The 13,388-nt window shown below is 38.6% G+C and overlaps 1 protein-coding gene across 1 annotated transcript in view; it reads right to left on the bottom strand.

The window, feature by feature from the left end:
* Positions 1-13,388, bottom strand: part of pitpnm3.L (PITPNM family member 3 L homeolog) — a 310,738-nt gene that overhangs the window by 131,476 nt on the left and 165,874 nt on the right. The window contains exon 3 of the mRNA XM_041581872.1: positions 2,408-2,515. Within this exon, the coding sequence (XP_041437806.1) occupies positions 2,408-2,515 (108 nt within the window). The remainder of the gene's footprint in view (positions 1-2,407; positions 2,516-13,388) is intronic.

Below are 13,388 nucleotides of genomic sequence, written 5' to 3'. Positions count from 1 at the left end.
GGAACATTTTAGACATGCAATGAATAAAGACTTTGGAGCCTCCGTCTAGAGGTTACAAATAGAGTAAAAAAAAGTCCCAACACATTTTTTAATCCATGGTTTTACCTTAAATTTTGTATTACTTGATCAATTGTATGATCTGTGGACACAGACAATCCCTATAAGAAGGTTACACCCTTTATTTATACATGTATGGTCTTGTGTCCTCATTTGCCTCTTTGCTGCAAATATTAGCAATTAACCAAAAAATTAACAATCAGTAGAAATTAGGGATGTAGCGAACTGTTCGCCGGCGAACTAGTTCGCGCGAACTTCGACTGTTCGCGTCCGCCGAATGTTCGCGAACGTCGCGCGACGTTCGCCAATAGGAGTTCGCGTCAAAAATCGTTCGACCATTCGACCATTCGATCGCTAAATCGAAGGATTTTCGTTCGAATCGAACGATCGAAGCCATTGGATTGAATGAAATCATTCGATCGAATGGTTTCGATCGTTCGATTCGAACGAAAATCCTTCGATCGAACGATTAAAATCCTTCGATCGTTCGAATCTAACGATTTTCGGATGTTCGAAGTTCGCGAACAGTTCGCGAACTGTTCGCATTTTTTGCCGGTGTTCGCGAACGGCGTTCGCGAACACATAAACGGCAGTTCGCTACATCCCTAGTAGAAATATTAGCTGTAAGCTAAAGAGAAAAACAGATGTCCCCCTCTTTAGCTTCCAAACATATTTCTTGAGGACCTATTTTTGTGTTTGAATTAGACACAGACACTTGGTACAAAACAACACTTTTAACATTTTCCTTCTGAAGGAATAATAAGCACTATTTATAACACTCAGTTACCTACATTCATGTAGCACTGTGCTTTATAAAGCTTGTATTGACTGCAAAACAGTTGATTCATCAAGGGGGGAATGTAATTAGTCGCAAAGAGAAAAACAATTTGCACCAATAAGAATAAAAATCCACATCTTGCAATGTAATATTGTTCCTTAAACTATTATTGCATTGCGAATTTTAATTGCGCATTGCAAAATTTTAATTGGGCACTCGTAAGAAGTGCTTGAAGGTGTCGGTATATGTTGGTGCAAACATAACGACTTTTTCAGTAAGAAGTTTTATTACATTTACTGCGCATTGGTGCAAACTATAAATTTGCAAACGGTCTTCCACTGTCGGAAGTTGTCGCTAAACAGCAAAAGCTGTATTAAATTTGCGCAAAGTAAAATTTGTTTGCGCAAAGGCATAACTTTTCGCATTGCGAATAGTTTTTCCGTTACCAACTTTTATTACATTCCCCCGCAAGACTTTTACATTTTCACAATAAGAGCCTGTAACATTTTTGTTTTTGGAAAATTATGCTGTACAAAAATTGTTAGACACACAACGATCACGGAGAATTCGGAGTGGTGTGTTAAAATATTTAGACTTTAATCATCCATTTCAAAAGGTAATATCAGCGCATCAGCATATTAGACATCAGATCATCGCCTAACGTGTTTCATGGCTTCTCGCCACTTCTTCAGAAGCATTCAATTATTGTTATACAAAAATTGTTATTGCCTATGCAATCCAATCAGCCCAGCCATCTGCAATTTAACCAAAACCAGAGACTGCACTGAGCCAATAATTCACACCATTTCTTGCTCACTGCTGAACACTAATAACACAGATGGGAGGAATTACACTCAAGTGACACTCAATGGACCATATTTCATGACGTTCAACCTCTTCAAATGAAACCCATAAACTATACATACCAATATCTATACTAATTGTAGATTTTAATATCACAATAGCCTTGGATATTATGCTTGTCCAAGAAGACATCCAAACCCCCCTTAAAGGCATTAATAGAATCTGCCATGACAATATCACCTGGCAGTGCATTCCATAACCTCACTGTTCTCAGCGCGAAGAACCACCTACGCTACTTCAAATGAAAGTTATTTTCCTCTGGTCTAAAGGGGTAGACGCTGGCACAGTGATACATTTTATGGAAAAACCTTGACCTTGCATTGTGGGAAAAAACATGGCAATAGCGATTGAAATTGCTCACTGCGATTGTGGACATACATATGCCCTATTATGTAACCAATTAGCTGCAGACATGCTAACTGAAGATTTGGGAGAAAGGGTGATATTCCCCAAAAAAAAACACTTGCTTAACTATTAGGTTTCTTGTATTTGTAGAAGAATCACCTGGGGGACTTCCTCCTGAAATATAAAAGCCTAAGTGGTACATATTCAACCAGCTTACATATAGAGACCAAAAACGTGCCCTGTATATCGCATACATGGCTCTGGTTAATGCAAAGCCTTTAATAATAATTCTGCGTCTGAACAAACAGTAATGTACCTCCTTCTGTGTCCTCTTCTATTGCTATGTTGCAAGAAAACGCTCACCTGAGTTTTCCTCCAGCTTTCCAATGGTTTCTATCTGCTCCACCAGATCATTAGAGTTCCACTGACACATGCCAATCAGGATGGCGCTCTTTCCCTCCACAACTTCCTCTGCAAGGAACACACAGGACAGCAGACATGTTAATCGGAATGCCAGGGATTAATACTAGATAAGCAATTGAAGGAAAATAGCAGGTGCATATTTATTTAAATCAAAACTGAGCAATAATGAGCAATATCTATCAACAAAGGCTGTTCTTTTTTTTCCAAAAACATAAATAGAGGGCAGTTAAAAAGGAGACATGCAAGTGGAAAAGGAAAGTACTGAAAAGTAATTACTGCAACCTCCATAGTTATAATTGGATTGGTTTGCTATTATTGAGTAGTGACATTGTCATAGAAATGCTCCATCTTTACATCTCTGGGAGCACTTACACAGAACTGCTGATAAATAGTTTACAGTTTTATATTTGTTATTGTCAGGATGACATTGCTGTATTAGCAGCATAGAGCTAAATAATGATTATATATATATATATACACTGGAATGTACAGAGGTCACCTTATAAATTTAGAATTTTCATTATCAACAATATAATGTACTACCACATGAATGTGTGTGGGCAGAATAAATGCATGCCTTTAAAAAGGGAAACATTGAATAGAATTTTCTGTATTTAGTTGTTATTTTATTTTAATGTGTTTATTTAAAAAATGTCAAGAGCAACAGGTGTGCTTTATTCTTCTGTTCTATAAACACATACAAAAGGGTCTTTGAAAGGGAAAGAACTTAATAGACTACTGTATCTTTCATTGTACAAGAATGCTGAGACTATGAGGCACTACTAGTCTCCCACCTCTTCACATAGACCTCCTGCAGTAGTGCAATAGAACTACTTGAAAAAACCTGTGTGGATCTGTTTTTGATATGCCTCGTGCAGTGCAACAGTTAGTGGCACCTTATTATGAGACCCACCAACCTATTGGGAGGATACTCTAATAAATGAACTAGGTCTAGGTCTGGCCTTTTTCTTGGTTGTCTAAAGCAACACTGCCAAACATTTCCCATTAAGTGACTAATTAGTTCACCCAGTACAGTTTTGTCGTTTATAACTGATGACATCAGAACTCACCGTTTATAAGGATATAATTTACAAGATATTCATGGCTTTTGTGTATTATATCAAGATAATGTGGGGATGATGATGTAGACATAATAGACATCAGTTTATGAAACCCAAAGACAGGCATGGGGAGCAAAAGTACATTGGAAAGACACCTTTGGCCTGTGAGCCTCCAGTTAGGCAGTTAGTATAAAGAAACAATTTACTATCAGCATTCTCACTAACAAGGGACAGTGCCAGCCTAAATTGTTTCATACTGTATATAACATTGTAATGATCTGCTTCTTTGATTTTGCTGGGATATGCAAGATTATTTCCTTTTTGAACCTATTGGAATACTCTAGGGTAATTCTTCATGCAGATAGTGCTGTGATCAGTCTCTAGTTCCAGACTCAGAGTAAGGCAATAATGCTGACGACTGTATGACCAAGCACCCTAAGCAGCAGAATACATAAAAACAATCATAAAAACACAATCATAGAAAAAAAATGCAACAAAACTCACACATTTTTGTTTTTTCAATCATTAGCATATTTAAGAAAAGACTCAATAGTCTGCAGCTTTTTTTCACAGAAAAAAGGGAAAAAAAGTTGTAAACCAACAAAAAGATGGTTGACAATGGAGACAACTCGCATTGACTTCAACAGAAACTCAGCCGCTTTTAATCGGTGAGTTTTTACATGTAAAGCAGCTCTCCAGTTTGAAATTGCAGCAATTTGGTTGCTAGGGTAATCTCACTGATTTAAGTGAGAGACTGGAATAAGAATAGGAGAGGGCCTTATTAAGAGTCAGAAAAAGAAGGCAAATAATTCAAAACCTATGAAGAAAAATGGCCAATTGAAATGTTGTTTATAATTAGACATTCTATAACATACTAAAGGGCAGAAAGGTCGAAATGAATATTCAAATAAAAAAATTCAATTTTGAGATCATTTTTGTGTACTTCTACTAGGGAATAGTCCAAATTCGATTTGAATTTGAGAAAAATTTGAATTTCGAAATGTATCTTGTACTGTCTCATTAAAAATTCAACTTTGACCATTCGCCATCTAAAACCTGCTGAATTGCTGTTTTAGTCTATGGGGGACCTCCTAGAACTGATTAGGAGGCAATTGGTGGACTTAGATCGAATTCGCTATTACTTTGATATGTACGATTTGAATTTGATCGAAAACGGACCTATTCGATCGAAAACCGACCTAATCGGCAAAAAAAAAAAATGTTTGATTTTTTGATACATTTCGATTTGGTCTTTTTTAATTTATGGAAGTTATGGGAGTTCAAAAAAACTCCCATTACTTCGAAATTCAACCCTTGAGAAATCTGCCCCTAAGGTGAACCACTCCTTAAGGCAAAAAAATTACCAGGATGGGAGTTTGATACGAAAGGGACAAAGTACAGTAAAACCCTCATTTTGCGTTTTCCAGGGAACATGCATAATATGGGGGCATAAAATCGGGTTCTACTGTTGCAGTCAATTTTTGTGCACGTTCCCTGGGAATCATAAAAAAGTAGAATCTAATTTTAATTATTCATATTCTTTTTGCGTGTGAAGTAGTTATCAGCCAAAGAACACACCAAGATGTTTTCAACTAGGGTAATGACTATGGGGGGACCTGAGAAAAAGAATTCCAGGACCAAATGTGACCTGAGATGCAAGCAATACCACCCACTGGCCTCGTGCACTCCTGGACCCTCCCATGGCGACTGGTTCTGCTTCCTGCCTTCCTCGTTACACCAACTGCTTTTTACTTCCTCGGGAAGCTGTCATATGTGTGGGGATCTATCTGAAGTCAGAACGAGAGAAATTAACACCAATATATGGCTGAATGGTTGATCATTGGAAAATGTACCTTGGGCAAGGATGCTGCTTTACCTTTAGAAAACTGTTTTGTTTTAAACCCATTACAAAAATAAGCTAATTAGTCTTGTTATTAGTGCCAGGGACTGTGGTACTACAGGTATGGGACCTTAAGTCTATTAGAAAGTCATGTAAACATTAAATAAACACAATAGATTAATTTTTCTTCCAATAAGGATTCATTATATTTTAGTACAATGTACTGTTTTATTATTACAGAGAAAAAGGTAATCATTTTTTAAAAATTGGATTATTTCTATAAAATGGAGTCTATGGAAGATGGCCTCTCCATAATTCAGACCTTGGATAATGGGTTTACGGATAACGATCCCACACTTTTACCGCATTTATCTTTCCCAAAGTGGCAGTAAAGACCATGTCAATCTACTGCAGGCAAGTGATAAATATAATTACTAGATTATTACAATGTTTTATCTGATTCAGTAATCTTCCTTGCAAAGTCCAAACCCCCCACACCACAGCGGATCCCTCAGGACAGTCCTGAGACAGCACTTAAGTGCCTACTTTTATGTGACTAATTTCCATTGTTCCCCTGCTTTTGTACAGAATAACATGCCTGTAAAAGTATTAACCCTTTAAGTGCCAGCAGAATTTCACATTTTGGTTACGCGAAATGCCAGCCGTTTTTGAAACATTTTGTGCTCTCTCACTTTAGGGGCATTTTCTGAGGGGAAACCTATAGTTTACCTAGGAAAACTATACATTGTTTTTTTCGGTAGAAACTGAGCTTTCTAAATCTGCCTGAGTTTTCATGTATTTCCACCTGTGCAAAAAAATTTATAGTGCTAAATACCAAAAAAAAATGAAAAATTACCATTTTTCATCGTATATCAATTTATACCAGAAATATATTTCATTTTACTGATGAAAATCCAACTGATTTGGAAAGCCTTATGTCTCTCAAACGTGCCAATACCAGATATGTATAGTTTTAGGGAGATTTAGGACTTCTGTACCTCAAAAACTCCCGGCAGTATATTGCCGAATTTTGAAAGCACTAAGGAAGAAAACGGCATGCTTTAGATTCCAAGGCAAAAACTCCTGAAACCGTAGGTTTACCCCAGAAAACCATACATTTTTGAAAAGTACACATTCTGCCGATTACAAAATGGGTAACTATGTCTCTCTACTCCCAACTACCAAACATAAAAGCTTGTCTGAACATAGCGGTTTTTCAAAAAAAAATTCAAAATTCTGAAAAATCATTTCAAAGGTTTTATTTTGCTGCTCCGCATATCCCAAACTATATTAGGTACCAAGAAAAAGCACCTGAAATATGATTGCCAGGGGTCCACTGAACAGTTTGATACCCATTATGCATAGGTTTACCAAAGTATCTGGCATTTAGAGACACCAATATGAAGTTAGCACATCCAAATTGATCAGGACTTTACTTCAGCTACTGAGAAATCAAGACATTGACTGCAATTTTTGTGGGGTAAAAACACAGAAATATATGTTTACCCCCCAAACCCATATATTTTTGGAAAATACACATTCTACCGAATCTAAAATGGGTACCCATGCCTTTCTGCTCCAAACTACTGAGTCGCAAGGCTTTCCCAAAATTGTCAGTTTTGGTGAAATATGTGAAAATTGCCTCAAACCTTCAACTTCCCAGCACCTTATCACCCATGTATCATTATGCACTAAGAAAAAGCACCCTAAATATGATTGCCATGGTTCCTCTGAACATTTTGGTGGCCATTGTTCATAGGTTTACCAAAGTATCTGGCATTTAGAGGCCCCAAAATGAAGTTAGCGCATACAAACAGTCCCGTGGGTAACTTCAGCTAATGAAAAATCAACACATTGACTGCATTTTTGTGGGGTAAAAACACAGAAATATATGTTTACCCCCAAAACCCATATATTTTTGGAAAGTACACATTCTACCGAATCTAAAATGGGTACCCATGCCTTTCTGCTCCAAACTACTGAGTCGCAAAGCTTTCCCACAATTGTCGATTTTGGTGAAATATGTGAAAATTGCCTCAAACCTTCAACTTCTCAGCACCATATCACCCATGTATCGTTATGCACCAAGAAAAAGCACCCTAAATATGATTGCCAGGGTTCCTCCAAACAGTTTGGTGGCCATTGTTCATAGGTTTACCAAAGTATCTGGCATTTAGAGGCCCCAAAATGAAGTTAGCGCATACAAACAGTCCCGTGGGTAACTTCAGCTAATGAAAAATCAACACATTGACTGCATTTTTGTGGGGTAAAAACACAGAAATATATGTTTACCCCCAAAACCCATATATTTTTGGAAAGTACACATTCTACCGAATCTAAAATGGGTACCCATGCCTTTCTGCTCCAAACTACTGAGTCGCAAGGCTTTCCCACAATTGTCGGTTTTGGTGAAATATCTGAAAATTGCCTCAAAGCTTCAACTTCTCAGCACCATATCGCCCATGTATCGTTACGCACCAAGATAAAGCACCCTAAATATGATTGCCAGGGTTCCTCCAAACAGTTTGGTGGCCATTGTTCCTAGGTTTACCAAAGTATCTGGCATTTAGAGGCCCCAAAATGAAGTTAGCGCATACAAACAGTCCCGTGGGTAACTTCAGCTAATGAAAAATCAACACATTGACTGCATTTTTGTGGGGTAAAAACACAGAAATATATGTTTACCCCCAAAACCCATATATTTTTGGAAAGTACACATTCTACCGAATCTAAAATGGGTACCCATGCCTTTCTGCTCCAAACTACTGAGTCGCAAGGCTTTCCCACAATTGTCGGTTTTGGTGAAATATCTGAAAATTGCCTCAAAGCTTCAACTTCTCAGCACCATATCGCCCATGTATCGTTATGCACCAAGATAAAGCACCCTAAATATGATTGCCAGGGTTCCTCCAAACAGTTTGGTGGCCATTGTTCCTAGGTTTACCAAAGTATCTGGCATTTAGAGGCCCCAAAATGAAGTTAGCGCATACAAACAGTCCCGTGGGTAACTTCAGCTAATGAAAAATCAACACATTGACTGCATTTTTGTGGGGTAAAAACACAGAAATATATGTTTACCCCCAAAACCCATATATTTTTGGAAAGTACACATTCTACCGAATCTAAAATGGGTACCCATGCCTTTCTGCTCCAAACTACTGAGTCGCAAGGCTTTCCCACAATTGTCGGTTTTGGTGAAATATCTGAAAATTGCCTCAAAGCTTCAACTTCTCAGTACCATATCACCCATGTATCGTTACGCACCAAGAAAAAGCACCCTAAATATGATTGCCAGGGTTCCTCCAAACAGTTTGGTGGCCATTGTTCATAGGTTTACCAAAGTATCTGGCATTTAGAGGCCCCAAAATGAAGTTAGCGCATACAAACAGTCCCGTGGGTAACTTCAGCTAATGAAAAATCAACACATTGACTGCATTTTTGTGGGGTAAAAACACAGAAATATATGTTTACCCCCAAAACCCATATATTTTTGGAAAGTACACATTCTACCGAATCTAAAATGGGTACCCATGCCTTTCTGCTCCAAACTACTGAGTCGCAAGGCTTTCCCACAATTGTCGGTTTTGGTGAAATATCTGAAAATTACCTCAAAGCTTCAACTTCTCAGCACCATATCACCCATGTATCGTTACGCACCAAGAAAAAGCACCCTAAATATGATTGCCAGGGTTCCTCCAAACAGTTTGGTGGCCATTGTTCATAGGTTTACCAAAGTATCTGGCATTTAGAGGCCTCAAAATGAAGTTAGCGCAGACAAATAGTCCTGTAGGTAACTTCATCTAATGAGAAATCAACACATTGACTGCATTTTTGTGGGGTAAAAACACAGAAATATATGTTTACCCCCCAAACCCATATATTTTTGGAAAGTACACATTCTACTGAATCTAAAATGGGTACCCATGCCTTTCTGCTCCAAACTACTGAGTCGCAAGGCTTTCCCAAAGTTGTCGGTTTTGGTGAAATATCTGAAAATTGCCTCAAAGCTTCAACTTCCCAGCACTATATCACCCATGTATCATTACGTACTAAGAAAAAGCACCCTAAATATGATTGCCAGGGTTCCTCTGAACATTTTGGTGGCCATTGTTCATAAGTTTACCAAAGTATCTGGCATTTAGAGGCCCCAAAATGAAGTTAGCGCATACAAACAGTTCCGTGGGTAACTTCAGCTAATGAAAAATCAACACATTGACTGCATTTTTGTGGGGTAAAAACACAGAAATATATGTTTGCCCCCCAAAACCCATATAGTTTTGGAAAGTACACATTCTACTGAATCTAAAATGGGTACCCATGCCTTTCTGCTCCAAACTACTGAGTCGCAAGGCTTTGCCAAATTTGGCGGTTTTGGTGAAATATCTGAAAATTGCCTCAAAGCTTCAACTTTCCAGCATCGTATTGTCCATGTATCATTACCAGCATAAAGCATCCTAAATATAAACATACGGGTCTACTAAATAGTTTGATGCCCAATGTGCATAGATATACCAAACTATGTGGCGCACAGAGACCCCCAAATGACAATATGTATAGACATTTTCACGGCTGACGCGCTGGCTGCTGCAACATAACCACCCGGTGTGTGTATTATGCGACATTAGACCACCTAACAGTACAGAGACCCCAGAAAACCATATATTTTCAGAAAGTACACATTCTGACGAATCCAATATGGGTAAATAAGTGTTTCTACTACAAACTGCCAAACTGCAAAGCAATGCTGAACATAACGGTTTTTATCAAATTTCTGAAAATCGTCACAAAGCTTGAATTTTACCCCATTATATGCCCCACATTTCGTAACTTATCAGCATAAAACATCCTAAATATGAACGCCAGGGGTCTACTGAACACTTTGATGCCCAATATGCATAGATATACCAAACTATGTGGCACACAGAGACCCCCAAATGACAATAGTGTATATACATTTTCACGGCTGACGCGCTGGCTGCTGCAATATAAGCACCTGGTGTGTGTATTATGCGACATTAGACCCCCCTAACAGTACAGAGACCCCAGAAAACCAGATATTTTCAGAAAGTACACATTCTGACGAATCCAATATGGGTAAATAAGTGTTTCTACTACAAACTGCCAAACTGCAAAGCAATGCTGAACATAACGGTTTTTATCAAATTTCTGAAAATCGTCACAAAGCTTGAATTTTACCCCATTATATGCGCCACGTTTCGTAACGTATCAGCATAAAACATCCTAAATATGAACGCCAGGGGTCTACTGAACACTTTGATGCCCAATATGCATAGATATACCAAACTATGTGGCGCACAGAGACCCCCAAATGACAATAGTGTATATACATTTTCACGGCTGACGCGCTGGCTGCTGCAATATAAGCACCTGGTGTGTGTATTATGCGACAGTAGACCCCCCTAACAGTACAGAGACCCCAGAAAACCAGATATTTTCAGAAAGTACACATTCTGACGAATCCAATATGGGTAAATAAGTGTTTCTACTACAAACTGCCAAACTGCAAAGCAATGCTGAACATAACGGTTTTTATCAAATTTCTGAAAATCGTCACAAAGCTTGAATTTTACCCCATTATATGCTCCACGTTTCGTAACGTATCAGCATAAAACATCCTAAATATGAACGCCAGGGGTCTACTAAATAGTTTGATGCCCAATGTGCATAGATATACCAAACTATGTGGCGCACAGAGACCCCCAAATGACAATAGTGTATATACATTTTCACGGCTGACGCGCTGGCTGCTGCAATATAAGCACCTGGTGTGTGTATTATGCGATATTAGACCCCCCTTACAGTACAGAGACCCCAGAAAACCATATATTTTCAGAAAGTACACATTCTGACGAATCCAATATGGATAAATAAGTGTTTCTACTACAAACTGCCAAACTGCAAAGCAATGCTGAACATAACGGTTTTTATCAAATTTCTGAAAATCGTCACAAAGCTTGAATTTTACCCCATTATATGCCCCACATTTCGTAACGTATCAGCATAAAACATCCTAAATATGAACGCCAGGGGTCTACTGAACACTTTGATGCTCAATATGCATAGATATACCAAACTATGTGGCGCACAGAGACCACCAAATGACAATAGTGTATATACATTTTCACAGCTGACGCGCTGGCTGCTGCAATATGAGCACCTGGTGTGTGTATTATGCGACATTAGACCCCCCTAACAGTACAGAGACCCCAGAAAACCATATATTTTCAGAAAGTACACATTCTGACAAATCCAATATGGGTAAATAAGTGTTTCTACTACAAACTGCCAAACTGCAAAGCAATGCTGAACATAACGGTTTTTATCAAATTTCTGAAAATCGTCACAAAGCTTGAATTTTACCCCATTATATGCCCCACATTTCGTAACGTATCAGCATAAAACATCCTAAATATGAACGCCAGGGGTCTACTGAACACTTTGATGCCCAATATGCATAGATACACCAAACTATGTGGCGCACAGAGACCCCCAAATGGATATATAGTAGATAAAATTTACAAGGCAAAACAAAATAAGGCAGTAAAGAGTGAAATGAAAAAAAATCCAATAAAACCACAAAAATCAATGTTTTTTTTCCAGAATAGTGTTATCGGCCATCAGAATCACAGTTTGAATATTTTAGCTGGGCCAAACAGGTTATACGGCTAGAAACAAGTGAACACAACATATGCAGAGCTGAAAATGCAATAAAATGGCTAAAAATTCAATAAAATGGCTAAAAATGCACCAAAATACCCAAAATTGCAATATAATCACCGAAATAACATACAAAAGATATTGCACAGTACGGTTAGCGAATACGCTATTCGTAATGGCAATAAAACATTTTTTTCAGCAAAAAAAAGAGACAATGCGATAAGAAAAAAAAAAAAAAGCCACAATGCCATGTATGTGCGTGTGCGTGTGTACAAATGGTAAATTACATGTTATGTGCGCGTGTGTGCGTGTGCACGTGTGTGTAAGTGCAGTGAGTGTAAGTGACCCCCCCAATCCCCAAAAATGTATGTGTAAGTGTGTGTAAGTGTGAATCTAAGTGTGTATTACTGTAATAAGTGTGTGTTGGTGTGTTTGTGTGTGTAATTGTTGCACTAACCTGAAAAAGTCGCTGAAGACTGTTGCACACGATGTGGAGGGGTCCCAGGAAGACATCTGCGACGATCTGCGTGTCTCTGTGCTGTGGGGGCGGAGCTGGATGGCGCAGTGCAGGCTGCAGCAGCAGGACACGTAAGGAACACGTGCCTGCTGCTGTTTTTGGGCCCCTGGGCGATCGCGCCCCAGGGGCCACTCGATCCCCTGCTCTGCTCGTTGCCTAGGGGCAGGGGATCGAAGCGGAACGGAGCGAGCGGCTCTAACAGCCGCTCCTCCGCTCCAGAACCCGGAAGTGCTGCAGAACGTAGAATCTACGTTCTGTGGCATTTCAAGTTACTTTTCCACAGAACGTAGATTCTACGTTCTGTGGCACTTAAAGGGTTAAACAGCAGTAAACGTTCCTAGAACAAAACAAGCCATGCATAATCCAATGGGTCATTAAGAAGTGGAAAAATAAATGAGACATATTTTTATCACCGTTATAAAAGCTGCTATTTATTTTCGCAACCAGGGCACAAGGTGTTTCTTCTCGGCACAAACATTATTTACAGGGAGATTTTGTGTTGTGTTTATTGTGGCAAAGGTCCTGAGAACATTAGAATACTGAAATTATGTACTTTAGGTGCATAATAAAAGAGACCACTCTTATACCCAGACAAGTACTGCCCAATGCCTGAATTGTTTCTTTAACCTTTTTATATTCACAATAAAAATCGCAGAACCTCCAGAAAATATACAGATAATAGAGACAAAACATTTCAGTAGGATAAACTCCATTCTTCTGCCTCCTCTCATCTTCTGTTAAATAAGCTTTATACAATGCTATTCATTACATCTTGCTCTAGATATAATACACTGTGCTGTAAATATATTAGGTCAAGATGTTGAA

This window comes from Xenopus laevis, chromosome 2L (genome assembly GCF_017654675.1).
Source record: "Xenopus laevis strain J_2021 chromosome 2L, Xenopus_laevis_v10.1, whole genome shotgun sequence".
Classification (NCBI taxonomy): Eukaryota; Metazoa; Chordata; class Amphibia; order Anura; family Pipidae; genus Xenopus; species Xenopus laevis.
This window is presented reverse-complemented; position numbering and strand designations above follow the sequence as displayed.